This window comes from Vombatus ursinus, unplaced genomic scaffold (assembly GCF_900497805.2).
Source record: "Vombatus ursinus unplaced genomic scaffold, bare-nosed wombat genome assembly UNPS02014785.1, whole genome shotgun sequence".
In the NCBI taxonomy this organism is placed as follows: domain Eukaryota; kingdom Metazoa; phylum Chordata; class Mammalia; order Diprotodontia; family Vombatidae; genus Vombatus; species Vombatus ursinus.
The window spans coordinates 971,530-996,385 of NW_020954563.1; the positions used below are offsets into that span (position 1 = coordinate 971,530).

The window sequence follows — 24,856 nt, forward strand, 5'->3', positions numbered from 1 at the left end:
GGATAAATTGAAACTAGAATGACATTCACCTACAAAAACCCTTCCGTGGTTTCATATTAAGCTATTATATAGTGATTTCAGGACTTTCTAGAAGAGCACTGTACTTGAGACATGCCTTGAGTTCTTCACATTCCCCACCCCTCAGGTGCCTCTTCTCTCATTAACCATCCCCAAATATAAATCTGCTGGATCTAAATTAATCCATACCCCCAGAAAAGATATTTAACCCCTTTTCTCCCTCCTAGTTATTCATTTATCCTTAGGATAGTACTCTTACTCAAAATATTTTTTGCATCTTTATCTTAGAATTGCCTTCAAAGCCTATAGTACATTATTTTTAAACTGAACAGTGAATTTTTTTTTTAATCTTCTTTTAAATGTGATGGATTTAATTTTTGGAAATAGAAGATAGTCAGTCTTAGCTGACTGAATAAGGAAAGTAGTCAAATTGGAGCTTATTTTTGGTGAAAAATGAAGTTATGACTATAAATCTTGGAGGCTAATTTTCTCACATGGGTCATAAATGGGCTCTGAAGCTAATTTCCAAAAATGTTTCTGAGCAATGACAACCTTACTGGAATAAGCATGAAGTCACTCGGTGATTATTTTGATTGACAACACTTAGTTGAATGCCTTATTTCTTATTTGCTTATTAAATTAGTCTCAGGACTTCATAGTCACATTCTGTATGCTGAATGTTACAAGAATCAGATGGTTAGAGCTGTATGGGGAATTAGAGATCTAGTCCAATCTTCTCATTTTACAGATGAGAAAACTGATGGTCGTGTGAGGCAGCATAAACTCACCATTCTTTTTATGAAAAGTATTCACGCACATATACAAAAAACACAAGGCCAGGAATACCAAAACTAACTTTAATGTGTCCAAAAGCCAAATTAAAATTTGTGTCCTAGAAAAGGCATTTCAGGTTGAAGGGATCAGAAGCAGACATGAAGCTCACAGTCTGAGGGGTGAAAGGAAAGGCAAAATAGGACTAAAAGTTCTCCAGCAGTTCCAGAATACGCTTCTGTTCATTCTCCTGGAATTCCTGGTTCTTCCCATCACCAATGTTTTCTGCATATTCTGAGGAAACAAAGGTAGAAGAATAGTGATCAGTACATGATGGACTGGGGGGAGTTAAATCTGGTTGCCTGTGTGCACATCAGAACTCGTCATGGGGCAGTGTGCTGACTGGGTTTCATTTCACCCCTAGCTGGGATGTGTCTAAAAAGTGAGCAATGGATTTCTCTCTCTCTCAGGTGTTCTCTCGGGTGGTGAAAAGCTTTTGCACCATGAAAGCATCTACTGATCCTGAGTGGAAAAGCACTTGGGAGGGAGAAAAGAGAAAAAATAACCTTATTACAATTTGGAAACAATTCTGCTACTGCCACTTTCTGTAATTCCTCCTCTTACTCTTTATTACTACAGACATCTGCAGGAAAACACGATCTGGGCTGCAGACATGGTCCAGCTGTGCATTTTTCCACCTGAAACCATCATCCCTTATTACAGACCTCAACAGTGAACAAATGTGATGCCTGATATTAAAGAACCTTCAGGAAAGAGATAGGCAACAGGAAGCAGGGAATGAAATAACTGGAAGAGAGGATCAGTGAGTGATGTATCATCTTCACCTGCCAGGAATGCTGTCACATCCCCAGGAGAAATAGAGAAAGAACCATTACGAAACAGTGCAGTGTTTAATACCCTTGGGGTACTTTCTTATGGTAAGAGTCTTGATGAAATGAACTAACACTTTGTTCCTCTAATGCTTTGCGACCTCTGAGGGAAGGAAGTAAGAAGAAACTGCCCTTCTGGGGTAGTGATTCTCCAACAGTAAAGTTGGCCTCCCTAGAGGACCCCTAATCACTTCCAGGGTAAGTGCAAAACAGAAGGGAAACCAAAGTCTGAGACAACCTACTTGCTGAATTATCTCCACTAAGATCTTCAGACAAACACTGAGCACCCAATAAGAAAGGAAGCACAAAAACAGACAGACCTAGCCCTGCTCAAAATTGAAGGTGCCTTCTGTGAAGGCAATGACTGTAGGGTCTGTGCATTTTGACAAATAGGCTGTTTTTATACACAAGCCCAGAATAAACCATCTTTCCCCTGAAGAGACCCCCAAAGCTAGACAATTCTACTTTGTCTAAGAATGCTATTGTAAAATATTCCTGAAAAGAAAAATCACCTTTAATAGATTTTTTATTTTGAGGTGAGGACAAAACTGCCCTTCCCTTAATGGTTATATATGGCTACCCTGTTGAGCCCTGTAAAGCACTCCCTCTCACAAATGAAAGCCCTTCAGTATGATAGTCATCTTTCAAGAGGGGCCTCTTAGGCTCTCTTAGCTAAGTCTGTTATTTATAAAGTGCATTGAGTGTTTAAAAGAAGCAAAACTCTTTCAGGGCACCTGGACACAAGGACCTTATAAAGAGGCAAGCATGTAACAGGAATACCTCTGAGCAAAGTCACTTCAAGTACCAAGATGGTGTTGAGTTGCCAACTCCTACCATAGCAATTCTACCATGGCAATCGCCCTCCAATAAGCCCTGTCCTGTCCACTCCTATGTCACCACTCTGACTCAAGGCCTCCTTACTTCTCTCCTAGCATATACCAGAACAGCCTCCTACCACTATCTTGACTCCAGTGGCATTCCGTTCAATCCATTCTGAAAAGCTTAACAGAGCAAGCTTCCCTAAAGCAGTGACTCAATACACATTTATTAAGCACCTACTAGGTGCCAAGCACTGTGGAATGAAAAGAAAGGCAAAAGCCAGCCCCTGATCTCAAGGAGTGAACAGTCTAATGGGGAAAACAATCTGCAAAGAACTATGTACAAGGAAACTATAGACAGGATAAATTGGAAATAAATCAACAGTGTAAAAGGGAATTGAGAAATGCTTCCTGTAGAAGATGGTATTTTAGCTGGGACTTGAAGGAACCCAGTAGGTTGAGATGAGGGAGAGCATTCCAGGCACGGGGGAAGATGGGGAGGATGGACAACAACCAGTAAAAATACTCCGAGTGGGAGATGAGAGTGTCTTCCTCAAGGAACAGCACAGAAGTCAGTGTAGACAGAATAAAGACTATGTGGTGATAGTGGTGGTGGTGGGTGTGGTCTAAGTTGTACGAAGACTGGAAAGATGTTAGTAGGGGGACAGGTTATGAAGGACTTTGAATGTCAAGCAGAAGATTTTCCTATCTGATCCTGGAAGCAATAGGGAGCCACTGGAGTTAACTGACTAGGAGGTGACATGGTCAGCATTAGGAAAATCACTTTGGCAGTGGAGGGCAGGATAGCCTGGAGTGAGAAGAGGCTTGTGGCAGGGAGACCACCCAGGCATGAAGTGATAAGGACCCGTACCAGGCTGGTGGCAGTGTCAGAGGAGAGAAGGGAGTGTATATGACAGATATGATGGTAAAATCAACAGGCCTTAGCAAGACATTAGAGATGGGGAATGAGGGAAAGCAAAAAGTCAAGGATGACACCTAGGTTATGAGCCTGGCTGAATGGGAAGATGATAGAGGCCTTAACAGGCCTTAAGTTAAGGTCTTCACTTAACAGCAAAGTTAAGAAGTAGAGGTAGGTTGGGAGAAAGGCAACGAGTTCAATTTTGAATACGTTGACTTTAAGACGTCTATGGGACATCCAGTTCAAGATGTCTAACTGGTAGTCAAAGAGAGGTTAGGTTTGGATAAACAGATTTGAAAATTATCTAAGCACAAACAGAATCTATGAAAGCTGATGAAATCACAGTATAAAAGGAGAAGAGAAGAAGGCCCAGGACAGAACCCTGGGGGATACCCATACTTAGTGGGTGTGACCTGGATGTGAGTGGTGAAGGGGGAAAGAAATAGTCAAAGACAACTCTAAGGTTTTGTGACAGGTGACCAGGAGACTGGTGGTGCCAAAAGAAACAAGGAGTCACGATGAGGGACAAGTTTAGAGAAGTTTAGTCACAGATATGCTGAACTTGAGGTGCTGGTAAGACCTCTAGGTGCTGGTAAGATCTCTAGGTGGAGTTGTCTGTTAAGCCGCTGAAAATCCAAGTCTGAAGGTCAAGAGAAGTCAAGGTTGGAGATTTGGGAGTTGTCCACATAAAGGTACTGCTTTTTCAAACGTCATCCCTTATAGTTACAAGTGACTCTCTCACCTCTGAACTCCCAGAGCATTATCTATACCTCTTAGGCAATGAACACATGCTCCCAGACATAGTTATCTGAATACACTTTTATTTCCCCTATCAGGTTCTAAACTCATCATAACTTAGATGGGGCTTACTCACCTTCAAACAAAGGTATATAAACACAGGGTATTGCATATAATAATTTCAGCTAACATTTATACAGCACTTACTATGTGCTAGGCTGTGTTAAGTGCTTTACAACTATTATCTCATTTGAGCCTGAAAACAACCCTAGGAGGTAGGTGCTATTATTATCCCCATTTTACAGATGAGGAAACAGGCAAACAAACACTTGTCCAAGCTCCCACAGCTAATAAGTGTTTGAGGTCAAATCTGAATTCAGGTCTTTCTGACTCTAGCCCCAGCGCTCCATCCTGGACACCACCTAGGTGCCTCCTAATAGCAGAGACTCATTCATTCAATGCTGATTGAATGAAAGTGTCTCCACCCTTTGGTCACTGCACGGATGGCTGGTGATTTCTCAAGCCTACATATACCAGATTTAGTTCCTCTGTGACCAGTCTATCCCATACCTATTTCCTTCCCCATGAAAACAGGAGAAGGGTACCAGTTTTCCATTTTATCCATCATCATCCTTTGTTTTCACAGTACAGTCCTATTTGCAGCAAATCTTGGTAGTGCCAGCTACCTCTGGTTATTATAGCTACAGTAGCAGTTTATAAATATTAAACAGATTTCTCCCAGAGGTCTTGGGAAAAGAGTTCTCTTTACTTTCTGTGCGTGTTGGGGGGTGGGGGCGTGGATGGGGGAGATGCACTCGGGGAGGGGTGAAGAGGGGAGAGAGGGAGGTGATGGTAAGGGAGGATGAGTCAGATGGAGAGAGAGCGTAAGAGATGGCACACACATCAGCAGCTTCTCTACTTCCCCAGCCTTTTCAAATGCTCTTATAATAAAAGCTTTGATGGAGCTCAAAACATGTAGCAGTGCTGAACACATAAATATTAAAGCAAACTTTCGACAGCAGGTTTACTATTCAGACACTGAATACAAGCTGTTCTGTTTATGTTAAGAAAGAGGGAGGAGGGAGAGATGAAGATGGTGGATGGGAAAGTGCTATCTTCCCAGGCAAGCATTTACCAGAAGATCTCACAAATCTTCTTCAGATCCTTGGGACTTCTAGATCCAAATTCCTACCCTCTAAAAGGGCACAGTGGGAAAGGAAAGCAATAATATTTTTGCCTAGAAACTACTAATGATTACGGAGGAATCCTGAAGGAGCCAAAGTTATCTTTCTCCCAAGGCTATAAAGAAGATACTCTAACCTTAAAGAAAGTTAGAGAAATTTCCACCAAACAAAAACAAAGTTTAGATCAGAAGAGAAGTCTTAAGGGTTTTGCCAAATGGAAATTACTTTAAAAAAACAAGACTGAGGAATTCTAGAAATTACATTTCTTGAGGAAGAGGAGGATATTTTAGCTAGAGTGAGAACAAATGAAATAGCAAGGAACAGAATGAAAATTCACTGGAGATTTCATGAAAATCCAACCAATCAAACAACAACCTTATTATGGTTATGGTTACTCCTACGCTGCTGCTTTGTGCTACCTTGCCATGGCAGCAAAGCAACAATCCTGAAGCTCTCTGCTGGGGTGGGGGGTGGGGGGGAGTGGTGTTGGAAATTTAACCTGTGACAAGGCATTTCACAGCCAAAGCCATAAGGTTTTCTATTACTGGCTTTCTTATGGAGACAACATAAAGAAACCTAGACCCTTGTCTGTGTCCTAACTGCTGGATTCAGCTCCAGGGCAGAAGCTGACAGACCGGTTGAGCTGTGTTAAGCTTTGGCTGTCTCCAAATGCAGATGTGAGCACTTCCTTCTCCAGAGCTTAAAGAAAGGCCACTGTGCTACAGGGGTGGAATCTTCAGGCTTAGGACGAGTTGGGATTCTAACTGGCTGCCTTTTCTCCTTCCTGGCTCCTTTTCAATGGCCAAATATCCAAGTGGGAGTTTGCCTGAAGCAGCTGTTCCTTGCAACTCCCAAGGCTGTGTATATTGCACACACAACAAAGGATAAACCTATTGGCTTCTGTGGCATTAAAAACCCAGAGGAAACGCACTGGTTACCAAGTGGACAAAAATCAATATGAAAATGCTTGTTTACAGGGATCTAGGATGATATTTCAAACCACAAAGAGCACAAGCAAATTAAAGGGCCAAGGGCCAATTTCTAAAATAATTTTACAGTCCTTATGTCTTTCTGGCTCACTACTGATTATATTTGCTTCCAAAATCTTCAGTGCTCTTCTATGCAAAATCACCCTGATACCTTACACAATAGTTGTCTCCTCCTAATATCTCCTCCATAATATCTCCTCCTAATATCCAAATAGCAATTTGGGGTTAGATTCTGTTAGCAATTTTCACCTGAGATTTAAAAGTCTTTAAGGAACTCCTACATGTCAGAGCAGTACAGTGGAAAGAGCCTCATAAGTCATAAAATCTGAGTTCTGGTTTTGTTTGCACTACTAATAACTGTGTAGCTTTGGCTAATTCACTTAATCTGCCAAGGCTGATCTTCCTCATCTGTAAAATGGGGATAATATATTTGCTGTGAGCATTACATTCGAGGACATCTCCTAATTATATTCAGTAAATACTTACTGAATACTTACTATGCATTGAAGCACCAAGCACTGCAGGGGATATGATGAGGTGACCCTACCCTTAAGGAGTTTAAGACTACCAGGGAGCATGAGACATGTGCTCAAAGAACTATTAATGGAGTGAGGAATGCAAATGAAGAATCATGAAAGTCCTAAGGAAGAAAGTGTTGTAATCAACTAAAGGTAGAGGTGATGGGCAGATCACAGTGAGTAGTAGGCAGTCAGCAAAGGCTATGTAAACTACAAAATGATATACAAATCCAAGGGATTACTATTAACTTTTGCTAGGAACATTTCAAAACTTAAAAGGTTCTCAAGTTGTAATTCACAGAATCCGAGAATCTCAGAGTTGCATGAAACCTTACAGTTCATCTATCCCAACACATAATTGAACAAGGCTACTTTCTACAAATACATACCCAGTTAATAGAAGCAGTTATCTCTTCTCCAGTGATGAGGAACCCAAGGATGAGGAACCAACTCTTATGGTAGCTTACTCTTCTTTTCAACAGCTCTAACTGGTGGAAACTTTTCCTTATACTCTACCCTTCTGTAACTTCCAACCATTTCTCCAAGTTCTACCATATGGGCCCAAACAAAACAAGCCTAAACCTTCTTTGATATGATGGCCCTCCATAACTTTAAATTGCTCCCTTGAATTTTCATTTTCCATAAATCTGGGGATTCTCTTCCCTTTTTCCCCCTTATGGCTTGGAATGGTGAATTAACCAATCAAAATGACTTTCCTCATTGCAAGACGACAATTAAACATGACAACACACAAAGCTTTCTCTATCCACAATTATACAAACTTTGTGAATGTATACAAAGATGTCACCATGTCAGTACCTGGCCCCTGATTAAGATGGGCAAGGAAACGTGCTAATTCTCAAGTCTGTGTAAGTACCACTCATCCCTCAGATCCTACCAGGCAGTCAGCAACAAGGGAAGCTGTACTTTGGGAACGCTAAGAAGCTGTCTGCAGAAAGGGTCTTTAATGAGCCATCAATTATTCCCAGTTTGTTTGGCAACCCCAATGCAGGGAGGGAGGAAACCAAAAAATAAAGGAAAAAAGGACCCTGCTGTGCTTGCATCATCAGCGCTTTTCTGAGACCTCAAGGGATACATCAGCTGTCATGCTGCCAGCAAACCTTAGAAAATATGTAGGCCATAAAATCAAAGTCAAAAGCTCACATCTAATTAGTATGCAAACAAAATGAAATAAGAAAGCAACCCGAACTGAAAAACAAAATTAAATATGAAGGACAGACTGATGAGCTGGTTGTCTTTATGAGCTTTTGTTTTCAGTTGGATTTTTTGGGGAGGGAAGGAACAACAGATGGGTGCTGCACTCCAAGAGCTGAGCATGCTGCTAAGGCCCCTCACTCCCCCAGTATATCACAACCACGTTTTATTTACCATCTCAATACATACACCCACTCAATCCCATCACATTTACATTTGTCTCCTGGCAGCATCTATGCAAATATACCAAGCTGTCCAGATATATCTTGCTTTGGACTGGATGGTAGAGATTGCAGGCAACTGGCATCGCCGACCAAGGTGGACAAGATGAGCCTCCACTGTGCTCAGTGCTTCACCTAACTTTTCATCTACAGCTTATTAGCGTATTGAAAAACAAAAAATTCTAAGACGCCATCTTGAGCATGACTGAGGTTGGGACACCAGCAATGTGGTATTTCTAGCACCCAGTTTTAACATTCACACATCAATAAACATTTATTAAGCATTCTGTAATGTACACAGCATCTAGTAGGAAGAAAACAAGAAATAGACAAGATAACTATAATATAAACTAGAATGTTAATTTATAAAAGGAATGTAAGTCTGATAAGATGGCAGGAATCACTTCTAGCTGAGAAGAACGAGGGAAGTCTTCCTAGAAGATGTTCAGCTCAGTAAGAGGAGGTGAAGCAGGTCTGATGGGCAGAAGTAACAGTGTGAGCAAAAGCAGGAAGGCAGGAAAGTACAAGGAATGTTGGGTGAATAGTCTAGTTTAGCTGGAATTCACAGAATGGGTGTAGTATGAGATAAGGCTACCCACCTTTCTCCCACCCTAAACTTATTAGCATTTTCCACCTTGAGCACTTATCACACAGTGTCCATGTAGATCTTTAATGAGTCTTTGTTGAATGGAACTGAAAAGAAAGACAAGTTGGAGTAAAATTGTGAAAGGCCTTGAATGTCACTACAATGAGTGTGGGCTTTAACCTGGTAAGCAATGGAAAGCCACTGAAGGATTTTGAGCAGGAGAATGGTGTGATCAGTCATGCATTAGGAGGGACCTCTGTGCAGGATGGACCAAAACAGTTAAGACGCTAGGCAGAACAGTTAAGACTATTACAACAGTCCAGCTGAGAGATCCTCCTTTACTTTGGTATCTGAGGAAGAGAAGCTTCTTCACTTGCCCAGGCCAATGCCTTCTATTTGTATCCACACCTCCATCTCCATTGTGTCTCCTCTAGTAGCTGATGCCACAGATTGTTTCCTTTCTCTCATCTTCAGCCTCTCCCTACAAGCATGCTCAAGTCTACCCCATCATGTCTGTCTGTCTGTCTCTCTCTCCTCTGTTTCACTGACAAACTCCTAGAAAGAACATGCCACACTCATTGCTTCTACTTCCTCACCACCTATTCCCTTCTCAACTCATTGAATTTTGGCTTCTAAGCCTCACCATTCTACTGAAATGACCTCCATGGCATTACCAATGATTTAACTGATAAATCAGTTCGTATCTTGTCTTACCTGTTGGCAGTTTCTGATGCTGCTGATCACACTCTTTTGAACAATTTCTTCTTCCTTGGCTTCTCTCCTGTTTTTCCTCCTACCATCTGACTGCTTCTTCTCTGTCTCCTTTCTGGGATCATCCTCTATCTCCTGCTCTCTTTCCATGAATATTTCCTAATGCTATGTCTTGGACCCTTTTCTATCTATACATTTCCACCCTTGGCTATCTTCTTCTGCTCCCATGGGTTCAAATATCAACTCTACACAGATGATTCCCAAATCCATAATATAAACATAACCCTAATCTCTCTCCTACACTCCAGCGCTAAATCAACAAATACTTGCTGGATAGCTCTTCCTGGATGTACTGTAGTCATCTCAAACCTAACATGTTCAACTTGGTCCCTTAAACCTGGCCCCCTCCAAATTTCCCCATTTTTTGTAAGGGTACCACCATCTTCTCAGGCATTCAGGTTTATAACTCTAGTCATCCTTGCCTTTTTACCACCACTGCCTTTCCACAGAAAATGAATTATCTTGTCAACTCTACGTCCACCTCATCTTTCACATGCATCCCTTTTCTACTCATACAGAGCTAACAGGCTAGTTCAGACCCTCATCATCTTGACCACAGTTAACAGCCTCATTAGTCTGCTTCTTGTCTTTCTCCTCTCCCATCCACTCTTCTCCAACGAGTTGTCAAAATCATCTTCCCAAGACACAGTTCTCAATGTTACGTCCCTGCTCAAAAACTTTCCAGGTTTTTTCCTTCTACTCCTCAACTTGACATTTCAGGCTCCACATAATCTAGCTCCTGACTACGACTCCCATGTGTGAACTCTATTGACTAGCCGAACGGGACTATGAGATTTTCTCTGAACTTGATGCGCCATCTCCCACACCCATACATTCACACAAGCTACCTTCCACATCTGTCAACATCCAATCAACAAGCATTCTTTAAGCACTTACTACGTGCCAGGCTCAGTACTTAGCTCTGGGGAAACAAAGAAAGGTCTACATTCTAATGGAGGAAATAACATGAAATAACTATTTATACACAAGACATATACAGTGTCTGACCCTGGGCAAGTCACTTAACCCTAATTGCCTCGCCAAAAAAAAAAAAAAAAGAAGACATATATAGTGTAAATAAGATATAATCTTAGAGGGAAGGCACTAAGTGAGTGGGAGGAAATAGGATCCTGCAAAGGCCTCTTCTAGAAAGTGGGATTTGAGCTGCGTTTTAAAGAAAGCCAGGAAAGTCAGGAAAAAGAGGTAATGAGAGAGAACATTTCACGTACAGGAACCCAAAGCATGGAGTCAGTAGAGGGAAAGTCAAGTTCAGAAAAGAGGACATACATGGGAGATACTGTGAAGATAGAAACAATAAGACTTGGCAACAAACTGGAGGGGCAAATGGGGGGAAGCACAAGTGAGGATCTGAGGATGATACAGAGGTTGCAAACCTGATTGACTATACTGAGTGACAGTAACAGTGAAACTTAGAAGAGGACAAGGCTTGGAAGGAAAGATAGGGAATTCTGCTTTGGACAGGCTTAGTTTGAGATGTCTTCAGAATATCCAGCTCAAGATGTCCAATAAGCATTGGTGATATGAGACTGGAAGTCAGGAGAGAGGTTAAAATTGATAAATATATCCGAGAATGATCTGCATAGAGATGATAATTGAACCTAAGGAAGCTCATGATGACACCAGGTAAACTGAACACCCACAGTGAGCATGACCTAAATGAAGGTTCAGCAAAGGAGACTAAGAAGGAACATTCAGACAGATAGGAGGAAAACCAGGAGAGAAGAGTGTTATAAAAACCTAGAAAAGAGTAGTCAGGCGAAGAGGGTGATTGAGCAGTGTCAAAGACTGCAGAGACGTTAAGAGATCAGGGTGAGAACTAAGAAAAAGCCATTAGATCTGACAACTGAGATATCGTTGCTAATTTTGGATACAGCAGTTTCAGTTGAATGATGAGGACCGAAGTCAGACTGAAGAGAATTTAGAAGAGAGGGAGAGGAGAAGATGTGGAGGCACCAATTGTGAATGGCTTTCTTGAGGAATTTAGCCATGAAAAAGAGGAGACATACAAGATGACAGCTTGCAGGGACTGTCAAATCAAGTGAGGGTTTTCTTAAGGATGAGGAGAGACGTGTGTTTTTGTAGAAAGCAGGAAAACAGCTTGTTGATAGGGAGAGAGTGAAGACTTGTGAGAGAGTGGGGATGATTAGAGGAGGGGGAGGGGGAGAATGTGGTAACTTACTGGAAAATACAGGATGGGATGGAAAGCCAGTTTGGATTCCAAAGATAATTTTAATCATTAGGATCTAGAGAACACTAATAGAAAAGAAGATGCTTGGAATGGGATTGCTTAGGAGTGTAGAGGGGTTTGTTTTGCAAAAGGAAGGGATTAGACAGGAAGGTGAAGGAAGAGATGGGAGAGAAGACATCTGAGTGATGTACATGAAGTGGATGGGAGAAGATAGAGCTCTTGGCAAATGACCTTAATTGTTTTGGTGAAACATGAGGCAAAGTCCTCAACAGAGAAAGCAGAGAGTTGGTATGTGATTGGATAGGGGAGGGAAGAGCAAAAGATGAGTATGGTTAGGAGTATGGATGATTAGGCTCCTCTAGTCAAGCATCAGTGAGAAGAAACATTTTCTTCTCCATTATATATACCATCTGAAATAAACACGCTGGGGCTTTAACATCAGATATGTCCCTCTTTGGCTACCTAAACGTACCATTGTGCAGATGGCATTAACTCTTTTGTCTTACCAGCCTAAGATACCCAGTATACCAAAAAACATCAGTTCCAGATGAGGAACTGAGGACTCCAATATCTACCAAGTGTTCAGAACACTGCTAGGGGTTATAAGATACAGAGGTATAAAACAGTTATTGCCTTACAGGAACTTGCAATCTTGCTGGGGAAAGTCAGTCGCATTAACCCAAGAATATCACAGAATAATACAGAACAGTCAAGTGTATGGTATAGCTTAGTCTTCAAGGAGTTCAGAAAAGACAGAGATCAGGAAAGGCTCCATGGAGGAGGTAAAACTTGAAGACTGCATGGATTTGTAGAGCAAGAAAAGAAAAGTGTACTGGGCAAAAGAACAGTAATAAAAGGGAAAATGACCTCAACATGTTTATGAGGCAGTAGAGGCCAAGATGATGCTAGAGAAGAGGAAGGGTCCCACATACTATTTAAAACTGAGTATCTCAAATGAACAGGCAATCAGTTGAAGTTACCCATCCAATAAAGGTAGGAAGGCATTTAGAAAGGGAAAAACATCCTGCCTACTTTGTCATAACTCTTCATAAACATACTCATTTCCTTCCCTGCAGATCGCCAAATCCACTCTCACTATTTTGACTATAGGGAGGAGGGTACAGGGAAAAGAAGGGCTGCATGAAGGGAGAGCTGAAAATAATAAAAATTCTAATTGAACATGTGGGCGTTGAAGGTAAATTCCACTTAAAAGATAAAACTGCAAATCACAACAGCTACATCTTCAAACTTAAGGGTAGTATTTTAATGTAGTCATCCATATTAATCTGGTGTAGGAGAAGGATGAAGATCCAGTGGATGCGAGTGTGCTACCAGTGGCCCTGCGCCAGGTCATTATGCTGAAGGACCACATGGGTTCAAACACAAACCACACTGCTCCCCCAAATCTGACTTATGTGAACTATGACTGGTGTTACTTTTCAGTGTACAGCTACTTATTTTGTTCCTTCCAAAGGAGACTGCATCTTATGGGTGTGGCCTATATTTAGACCAACACAATGGTTCAGTGGTGTGAAGAAGAGGTTGGAGGCAGGCAAAGACTGGAGTCAGAGACACCAATTAGGAGGCTCTCAGGACATTCCAGGTGAGAGGTGATGAAGATTTAGCCCTGGTGATAATAGTAGAGGGCATTATTTTTTGTAAATTCTGGCCTCTTGAATTCATGAACAAAGACAGAAATTTAGAGGAGAGAGAGGGACCTAAAACAGACAAGTGATCACGTAGCAAAATGGACAATAAACTTAAGAGGACAAAGAGTTTCAGTGTCAAGGGTTCAAGAGAGGAAGTGCAGCCCTATTCTCCAGAGCTGAGTGTGAAGCGCTCACCTTTAATGATGTGTCGGACAATCTTGATGGAGCTTCCACGCATGTTCAGGATCTGATGTACCCTTTGGCGAATCTGACAAAGAAGAAAAAAAAAAAAGAAAAAGATTAATTTTTCTTGGCAGACTATCTTAGCAAAGCTCTTTCTCCTCCAGCCAATGTGCTAAGGATGGTGCCTGTGGAAAAATAAGGGCAGTACAAGGACAGAGCAAGGATGGGATCAGTCTCAATATTGTTCTTTCGAGATGATCTACACACGTCAAAAAGGAAGAAGCACAGAAAGGTCTTTACCTGGGGGACACTGGCATTACAGATCTCTGCCATGATGTAACAGATGTGTTGCAGGACAAAGAGCCCAGCATCTAAGCGACGGAGATAGAATTCATCTTCTATGTCATCATCAATGATCTCTCCTCGTCGCACCATGTCCTGAAAACAAATTAAAGTCCAAGAATAAGCACAGGGATAGAGACAGGAACAACAGGCAATTCTCTTACAAACTTAACCCATTCGTTCCAGTCTCACCAAAACCAAACTAGCTGGCCTTTTGGTCATGTCAGATGTTTCTTGACAATTTTCAACTGTGTGCATAAACCCCCAATACTGTGTTTAACAGCAGTTATCAAACTTTGTGGTCTCAGGACCCTTATACTCTTAATTACTGAGGAAGAGCTTTTGTTACGTTATATCTGTTGGTATTTAACATATTAAAAATTAAAACATCTTAGTATTATTATTAAAACAGTTTTTACTTTGGGATCCCTCAGACCACATTTTGAGAACTGTTGGTGTATATTACGTTATTATTTTACATAACACATCTAGATGAAGTCACTCATTCCTATGAGTTCAATGATCAATCACAAGACACACAAATCTACTTATCCCAACTTGCTCTCATTATACTCCTTCCACTCAAGTCCATCCTGCATAATATTCTTTGATAAGACATCCTGCTGTGTCATGATGACTGAAAGACAACTACTGGTCAAGGACTGAAACATGAAAAGGACTTATCAAAAGGCTCACATTGGATTAGGTTTAAGATGGAAGAAAATAAATTCCTAAAGGAATGTCCACTTAGGCTAGTTTCACGTTCAAAATGTATGTCTTCTTTTAGCTATAATGAGAGAAGGGATAATAATAGTTCAAATTTATTTAGCATTTTCTTGTTTGCCAAGTATTTAAACATATTATCTCATTTAATCCTCACAACCCCATAAGTATTTATTATTATTATCATTGTATTGTCATTCCTAGACAGTGCCTGAACATAGTACACATTTAAGAAATACTTGTTGACTGACTTGTTGACTGATTTCCATTTTACAGATTAAGTAAACTAAGGCTCAAAGAGGTTAAGTGATCTACTCAGAGTCACAGGGTATCTGAGTATCTGAGGCAGAATTTGAACCCAGGTTATTATCCTTTCTCTAAATCCAAGGCTTCTATCCACTATACATTCTCTTGAAAAATGAAATAAATTGCACAGACCACCTTCCAGGAAATAGCCACAAGAAAGATCACAAGAATGTAGTAACAGCAAAATGCAAACCCAAGATGAATAAAATACAAACTAAGATTCAACTCGAAGCTCACTCTTATTTCAAACTTCTTCTCATCAAGCTTCCCCCAGACCCCAGGTGAGAATCTCACTTTTTACAATACTGAGAAAATTGAGGTCATTTGCTGTTGGCTTTCTCTCCCCACTTACTTCTCAAAACTCCCTGACATTATCCTTGGCTCTCTTTTCCTTTCCTCCAGTCTTTTTCTCCCCCAGTTACACGTAAAGACAATTTTTAACATTCATTTTGAAAAAATTTTGAGTTCCAAATTTTCTTTCTCCCTCCCTCACCTTCCCCTTTCCTGAAATGGTAATTTGATACAGATTATACATGTTCAATCACGCAAAACATATTACCATATTATTCATGTTGTGAAAGAAGACAAATCTAAAAGGGAAAAAAACCCATGGAAAAAATACAGAAAGTAAAAAATAGTATGTTTCAATATGCATTCAGACTCCATCAGTTCTTTCTCTGGAGATGGATAGCATTTTTCATCATGACTCCTTTGCAAATGTCTTAGATCACCACATTGCTGAGAACAACCAAGTCATTCACAGTTGACCATCATACAGTACTGCTGTTACTATGTACAATGTTCTCCTGGTTCTGCTCACTTCACTTTGCATCAGTTCATATAAATCTTTCCAAGTTTTTCTGAAATCAGCCTGTTAATTATTTCTTATAGCACAGGAATATTACATTACAATCAAACACCACAACTTGTTCAGCCATTCCCCAACTGATGGGCATCCTCTCAATTTCCAATTTTTTTGCCACTACGAAAAGAGCTGCTATAAATATTTTTGTATAAATATTTCCTCCAGTCTTTGACAAGATTGTCCTTCTTGCTTACATTAACTTTTCTATATATGTCCTTGATCCCATATCCTCTCCCCTCCTGTCCTCTAGTAGACCGATCCCTCAGTCACCACTCCCTATCTTTAATTTCTCCCCATCTTCTCACTAGTTCCTTCCTTCTCTATGGCCTTCAAACAAACATGTCTATACTTATGCACATGTCATCTTGTTCAATAGTATAAAAGTTTCTGGCAAGAAGGGATTGCTTCATTTTTTCTTTGTATCCCCAGCACCTCTTACAGTGCCTTAAACTTAGGAGGTACTTGATAAATGCTTTTTGCATATACAGGTATGGTAGGAAGATTACAAGGACAATGGATCATGGACGGAAAGCCAGGCCATGCAAATGCAATAAACAATACAGGAGGGGGTTGATCCAGGGCTGATGTTGGAATGGCATCTGGGGAGAGGAAAGAGAGGACAGACTTTTTAAACTAATACTTTTTGTTTTTTACATCATATTAATCTCTAAATATATTCTCTCTGCCCTGCCTTCCCCCCCACCCCCAAAACACCAAGGACAGCTAGGTGGCAAAGTGGATAGAGAGCTGGGCTTGCATTCAGGAATCTTCCTGAGTTCAAATCTGGCCTCAGACACTTACTAGCTGTGTGACCCTGCAGAAGTCATTTAACCCTGTTCACTCCAGTTTCTCATCTGTAAAATGAGCTGGAGAAGGAAATGGCAACCCACTCCAGTATCTTTGCCCCAAGAAAACCTCAAAAGGGATCACGAAGAATTAGAAATGACTGAAAAACAACTGAACAACCACCACCAAACAACCCAGTGAGCTATCCCTTCTAATAAAATCAAAAAAGGAGAAAAAAGGTACTTCAGCAAATCGGTCTGACCATATACAACATTCGATGCCTAAAATTCCCTTCTTCCTTCCCTCAACTTCCTGGCTTCCTTCAAGTCTGAGCTAAAATCACACCTTCTGCAAAAAGTCTTTCTCAGTCCTCTTTTATGTTAGTTTCCATCCTTCTAAGCTATCTCCAATTTAGCTTATATATGATGTTTTGAGAGTTTCCCAGCCTGGTTCCTTGAAAGCTCAGGGAGAATCTTATCCATTATCGTATCTATAAAGCTGGGGGTCAAAAGTAAATAGTCAGACTAAACAGAAAAGAAATTTACTAGTGCACTAAGAAAGACTGCTTAGGCTGGCTGCAGCTCCAACCCTTTACAGCACAGACTGGATTTTTATAGCTTTTTAAGACTTGCTCAGAGTACGGTGCCACTTATTGGCATTCTGTGGCAGAAGTGGGGAAATGTGCAACTCTTGAGGTCACAAAAGCTGTTAAAGGTCAAGTTTGTTCCTAAGCAAAATGCATTTCTCTTGAGGTTAGTCTTATCAGATTTCCCTATACAGGCAGGAATCTCTAGGATGATGGAGGCCTCTTTTAAAATAGTCTGTTCATCCTATCGTTGCCAATAGGAAGCAAGTCAAGTACAAACCCTTGAGCTCTGTTTCTTTGGTCTCAGAGGTTACTTTATCTAAGGGAAACATGTTTTTTCCAAACTCACAGTACTCAGGTTCATCTACTTCCTCCATAACATCAAGTTTTGGTGTAGGTGATTGCAAGCTATCTCTCTCATTGCAATATGAGTTCCTAGAGGGCAAGGACGGTTTCTGTTTTCCTTTGCATCCCCAGGGCAAGTGTCTGGCACACAGTGAGGGCTTAATAAATGCTTGGTGAGTTGAATATTTCATACTTGTTGGGTCCCACTTCTGCAATGAGGGGAAAAAACTACACATTCTCAATTCATCTCCAAGGCCAATTCTGATTATACAATGTTCAGTTTTGTTTTTCTGTTTTGTTTACATTACTGCAGGCATTGTGTGTGTACATATATATATATATATACACACACACATATATATGTATATACATATATACACATATACACACACACACACATACACATACACACACACACACACACACATATATATACACACATACATATGTATATATATACATTGCTTTCCTGGTTCTGTTTACTTCAGTCTGTATCAGTTTATGTAAGTCTCCATATTTTTCCAAGTCTCCATATTTTTCCCAAAACAGTAATATTCTATTATATTCATGCATCACATTTTCTTTAGCCACTTCCCAATCCATGGGAACTTTGTTTAAAATTCTTTGCTACCACAAAAATCCTGCTATGAATATTTTGGTGTACATGAGACCTTTCTTTCTGTTTTTTGCTTCCTTAGGATATATACCTAACAGTAGGATCTCTGAGTCAGAGGGCATGGACATTTTAGTCACCTCTAAAGCAAAATCTCAAATTGCTTTTAGAATGGTTGGACCAATTCACAGCTCTACCAATAATGCATTAGTTTGCCTGCCTTCCCACAGCCCCTCTAATACTCTTTCCATCTTCTGTCTTCTTTACCAATTTGCTGGGTATGTGGTGAAACTTCAGTGCTATTCTGATTACTTTTCTCTTATTATTAGTGATCTGGAATAGTCTTATATGGCTATTTAGTGTTTGTAATTCTTTATCTTCTGACCACTTATCCCCTGGGAATGGCTCTTGGTCTTACGGATTTATGTTAATTTCCTATGTATATTGGATATCAAACCCTCATCAGAGATATTTAATGTACTGTTTTCGTTCATGTGAATGTTTTTCAATTTCATGTAATTGAAGTTATCTATTTTGCCTTTTGAGATGAAAGAATGAAATTTTCTAATACGATGAGATCAGTGAATGGGAAGTAGCTTCATATAAGAGCATATATCTAGAAGAAGAGAAAACTTTTAACAATCCATGCAGAGAAAACTCATTCTCCATACATATGTGTTAGAGCTATGTGGGTTCATTAAACTATCTGGATAAATCCAGGCTTATTCTAAGTTCCTCTTTTACCTTAGAAGGCCATGTGAGGGTGGGATGCCATGGCACAATAGACCAGTTGTCCCACTGACAATTCTTTTTTTTTGTTTTGTTTTGTTTTTGTTTGTAGGCAATTGGGGTTAAGTGACTTGCCCAGGGTCACACAGCTAGTAAGTGTCAAATGTTTGGTCTGAGGCCACATTTGAACCCAGGTCCTCCTGACTTCAGGGCTGGTGCTCTATCCACTGCGCCACCTAGCTGCCCCCCCACTGACAATTCTTAGACAAGGTGACAGATCACCTGATCATCATATCTTTCTTCACAAACAACTAAAGTGAACTTTTGACTTGTTAAAATATGTATATGTATATGTATATGTATATGTATATGTATATGTATTTGTTTGGCTGCAAAGTAGTCATAGAATCAGGGTCCTCTACAATCTATGAATACGAATTTTCTAGACTACATACACACACACACACACACATATACATTCATATATATAATCCAAACAAATCCTTTTATTAAGGGAATTTGTTCTGTGAAGTTTGGATTCAGTCAAAGGGCTGCACTTGAGGACCACGTGTAGCCTCGAGGCCGCAGGTTCCCCACCCCTGTAACTAGACTATAAGTCCCATAAAGGAAAGAAACTGTTTAATCTAAAACTTCTATCACCTAAGGTAAGCATTCGTAGGTACTTAAAGTTTGTTGAAGGAATTAATAAAATCACAGAATCTCAGAGGGAAGGAAAGACTATGACTTCCAACGTCAACTAGACCAATCCGTACATGAATAGGAATGCCTTCCACAATATCTCCAACAAGGGAGTAAGTGGTCTCTGTCTGATGATCTCTGAGGAAGAGGAACCCACTACCTACCTGTTAAGGCAGCCCAGTCTATTTTTGGACAGTTCCAATTATTTCATGTTTTTCCTAAACTAAACCTAAATCTGTTTCTTTCTAGTTTCCACACTCTATTGACTCTTCCTGAAGATTGTACAAATCTAGTCCTTCCTTCCTCTTTAAACTAGGGCCTAGATAGGACCCTGGTTATAAAGAATCTCTTGCCTAAATTAATGGAACTTCTTCCCATGTACTCTGTCTCTAGCATTATTCTCCTCTAGTTGTTTCCAAGCCCAAGGTATCTTTTCCTTGAGTCCTTGGACTATACCACTTCTCCTCCCTAGTATCCTGGGAGGCAGAGATGCTTCTGAATATACTATTAAATCCCAGAAGGCTTCTCATTTATATGTCACTTCATCCATGAAACCTTCCCTGTATCCCTGTAATCTCTCACTTTTCAGAACTCTTGCAACTATTTATTTGTAGCTCCCCTACAGCACTTACTGCACTACTTTGTATTATAATAATATGCTTCTTATTCTCCCCTGCTAGACTATAAGCTCCTTGAGGGAAGGAAATATGACTGTTAATTCTTTTTGTATAGCAATCAGACAGTGGCCTGAAAAATTGGGCTCTTAATAAATACCATCTAACAAGCATTCAATTAAATTCACGTATATTTGCTGTTTACTATGTAAAAGGCTCTGTTGAGTATAGGGATATACAAGATATAAGATAAATAAGATAAAGATAAGTAAGAGGTGGGTCTCTATACATATAAGAAGGGCAGTGTGGCAAGGGATACAAGGCATATACATATCACAAATAACTGATACAATCAATAATAAGCATACAGAAGGGATACAAAGTGCCATGAGAGATCTGACGAAGAAGAAATAACTAATGGCTAGGAAGGAAGGAAGGAAGGAAAGTAGGAAGGAAGGAAAGAAGGAAGGAAGGAAGGAAGGAACAAAGGAAGGAAAGAAGAAAGGAAGGCTCTCCTGAGCAAGTGGTATATGAGTTGGGCCTAAAGGATGGATCAATTGGCATCAATTGGCAGAAGTGGGGATGGTGAACAGGGGTTAGGATAATGACATTTTAAGCATAAAGAACAAATACACATAGCTGGAAAAGGGTAGGTCAAGTTCAGGGAATGTGTTGCCATCTACTTCTTAATTCTTGGCTATTTTTCTTTCCTCTTCTTCAATGTAGCCTTTTATGAACAAACCTCCCCTGGGGATCCTATTACTTCCCTTTGCTTCCTATTCTCCAAACATTCCTAGGAGCCAGTATCATGGCCATCAGTCATCAACAAGGAGCCCTAGGAGGCTGTTTAGAAGCAGACAGTGTTGCTCTTTATTTGCCCAGGGGGCCAGCCCACAGCAATACAAGTTGTTGCTTTACTTCTTCCTCCTAAAGGATTTTATTCTGTTGCTGCTAGTTTAAAAAAGCAAGAGGCCTGCCAAACTCTGGGCCCTCTATTGCCTTGCAGATCACCAACACTAATTCCCAGCTTCACTCAGTAGCAAATCGTATGGTCATTTTGTAATAGTATTAACACACTCACATGGTAGTTCTGTAGTAGAGGCCATGAGCAAAGCATGATATCCAAAGCATTTTAAAAATAAGAAGACCTCTTGTTTCTGATTAATGCATAATCATAGCTTCCTGCTTCAGGACTCCTAAAAGTCCATAAACATGGCGAATTGACAGGAAAATATCTCATTTTCACTGTGTGCTTCTGAAAACCTATTTTTAGAATGGGGTAACTAGGTACTACAGTGTTTTGGGGGAACACAAGGAAGAATGTCAAAGAAATAGAAAACTGTCTTTGTCCTTGGGGAGTTTGTAATCCATCTGAGGTGACCATGCATGCACACATAATACCAGAACAATAAAATACAATATATTCTGAAGTAAAAATGAACTTCCTAGGTTCCAGAGGATCCAAGAAACTATAAAATCAGTGTGAGTTAGTCTTGAAGGGCTTTCTGGAAGAAATGTTTTGATTTAGGTATTGATCTAGTATTGTATAGACACGGACAGGAAATTAGTGAGCTGTGTTCAAATTAGTTTGGATGGGACAGAGGTGCCACACTGAGGAGTAATTAAAGATGATGTCTGAAAAGTGGAAAGGGGGTCAATTAATAGAATGCTTTGAGAAGCTTATACTTGAAATGATTAGCCACAGAGGTTCTTGAGCTGGAGAGGTGGGGGTGAAATCACAATGAAAGCATTGTTAGAGCAAGGATATTCTAGTCATACAGATGATCAGGAGCTGGGAGCAAACAGAGACAGAGAAATTAGCTAGAAAGCGGCTGTAAAAGTGTGGATATTCAGGTAGAATAAGGCAGTGGCAGTGAGATTTATGGCAAGAGGACAGATTTCAGAGACGTTATGAAAAAAAGAACTGGTAGGACACAGAATCAAAATCTTAACAGCTATGGGGGACCTCAAAGATTATCTAGTTCTATCTTTCTTGTTTTTTTATTTGAGGAAAACCAGGTGGAAACACACAGTTATAGTAGATGTGGGGAAGAAAAAGAATGGGAAAAATGAAGAAGACCCTGCAGGCAAACATGAGGGCTGGAAAGTTGGTTAAGACACTGACAAAAACAGCTTTTGGGGTAAGTCAGATTTTAACATGTTAAATGTCAGTTATCAAAAAGATGAAGATGTCAAATAAACAAATGGAAAAAAAGAGTCCAAGGTCAGAGCTGGAGGTGTACGCTTGGGAGCCATATGCTTACAAGCATTTATTAAGTATGTAATGATTACAAGCCAGGTGCTGGTGATATGAGTACAAAGACTAAGCAATTTCTCCTCACAAATCACTTAGATTCTAACAGGGAAGATAACAAGTACATGTTTACACGTGTGTGTGTGTGTGTGTGTGTGTGTGTGTGTGTGTATAAAGAGAATAAACACTAAACAATTAAAAGCAAAGTATTTGGGGACAGAGGACACTAGCAGTTGAGGGGCATCAGAAAAGGCTATATGTAAGTTTCAGAGTTGATTTCATTGTGTAGAAACTTACCATTCTGAAAAATGAAATCAACCCTGAAATCCCTACCTCCTCACAACCCCTGTCCCTGGAGCCTTTCTCCCTCTGGCTGAAGAGAGGGGAGGGTGGACAGCACCCGAGAGCTCATCCAGACCCTATACCATTTAAGGAGAGTGCCCAGGGCATTCACCCCACCCAGCCTCACTTCTGTACTTCAGGATTTCCAGAAATTCTTTATCCTGCAAGATGAAATCCCCTCTGCAACTCCTACTTGTTCAGATAATCTCCCACTCCAGTTGCAGGACTTCATCATGCCTCAGCCAAGTAACCACCCTCTCCAACCCCCTTTCAGCTTGTTTTTATGTGTTGTCTTCCCCCATTAGATGGTGAGCTTCTTGTAAGTGGGGACCTGTCTTATGCGTCTCATGTTCCCAGTGCTTAGCACAGTGCCTGGCATGTAGTAAGCACTCAATAAATATCTAGAGACTGAATGACTCATGTAAAAGATGGTGGTACATTAGCCTACAATCCCAGCCCCTGGACTTCTTGGCAGTTCTGAGCTGCACTGGGATATGATGATTGGGTGTCCCCACTAAGATAGGAATCAATATGGTGAGCTCCTGGGAAGGGGGGGCCACCATCTGCTGAAGGAGGGGCCAATTGGCCCATGTCAGCAACACAGCAGGTCAAAACTTTGGAGTTGATCAGTAAGCAGCAGGTGATCAGGCCCATGAGGAGTTCCAATCTGGGGGAGGTGGTAAAACCCATTCTTTAAACACTTAAAATTTAAAAAAAAAAATTTTTTTAATCCAAAAAGAGAGACTGTATGAGTTAGAGTTGAGGAGGCAGTATACTCCAGGCATTTGGCAGGGTCAGCATAAAGGCAAAGATTTGGGAGATGGAGTCTTATGTGAGAGAAACAGAGAGAAGGCCAGTTTGGCTGGTTCAGAGTGTCAGAAGAGAAGAAGACTAGAAAGATCTGGTTGGGCCAGATTATGAAAGGATTTAAAAGCTAAACAGAGGAGTTTATATGTAATAGTAGAAGCAATAGGAAGAAAAATGGAGTTGACTAGAGTAGGAAAAGACTTAAGCCAAGGACATTAACGGGCTCCTTCAATAATATAATCAAGGTGATCAGCATCTGAATTTAATTGTTAGCAGTGTAAGTAGAAGGAAAGATATGAATGTGAACTATGGTAGAAAAGGCAAGATTTGGTAAATGACTAGATATGCAGGCTGAGAGAAAATGAGGAGTTGAGGATAGTACTGAAGTTACAAACATAGGAGACAAATTACGGTGGTACCATCAAATAGAAGTAGAGAAGTCTGGAAAAGGGGAACATTTTGGGGAAAAGATAATGCATTCAGTTTGGACATGATAGTTTTGTTACATCACTGGGACATTCAGTTTAAAATGGCTAACAGGTAACTGGTGATGTGGGGCAGAGTCATCTACACAGAGATGATAGTTAAAACCATGGGAGAGAGGACAGTGAGAATGGGAGAGAAGAAAGAGGAGAGAGAGGAGGCAGAATTTTAGGGATCACCCACAGTTAGCAACCCTGACACAGATCATGAGCCAGCAAAAGAATAGTCAGAGTTAGGAGACAAACCAGAAGAAAGTAGTGTCATGGAAACTCAGAGAGGAAAGAGGGAGGATGAAGACTGAAAAAAGACCATTAGATTGTGCAAATAGGAGAGATCAATCATAACTTTGGAGAGAGCAGTTTCAATAGAGTGATGAGATCAAAGTCAGATTACAAAGGGTTAAGGAAATGGGTCAAAAGAGAGGAAGTAGCAGCAGCAAGTGTAGATGGCTTTTTCTAGTAGTTTGGCTTGGGGATGAGGGGAAGCTATAAAATAAAAGCTTGAGGTTGGGGTTCGGACATTTTTTTAAGAATGGGGTTTATGGAAAATAAGATATATAGGCAAAGGGGTATAGAAATCTATCCTGCCCTACAGGAAAATAGAAGGGAAAAGGGATAGAAGTGGGGGTGGGTGATTGAAGGGAGGGCAGATTGGGGGAAAGGACATTCAGAATGCCCACTGTC

The 24,856-nt window shown here is 40.5% G+C and overlaps 1 protein-coding gene across 1 annotated transcript in view; it reads right to left on the bottom strand.

Annotated features, from left to right (window-relative positions):
• Positions 1-858: 858 nt before the first annotated feature.
• CTNNBL1 (catenin beta like 1) overlaps positions 859-24,856 on the bottom strand; it is a 182,078-nt gene continuing 158,080 nt past the window's right edge. The window contains exons 12-14 of the mRNA XM_027867073.1: positions 13,980-14,188; positions 13,692-13,764; positions 859-1,083 (exon numbers count right to left, since the gene is read on the bottom strand). Coding sequence (XP_027722874.1) covers positions 995-1,083; positions 13,692-13,764; positions 13,980-14,188 — 371 coding nt within the window. The 3' untranslated portion in view covers positions 859-994. The remainder of the gene's footprint in view (positions 1,084-13,691; positions 13,765-13,979; positions 14,189-24,856) is intronic.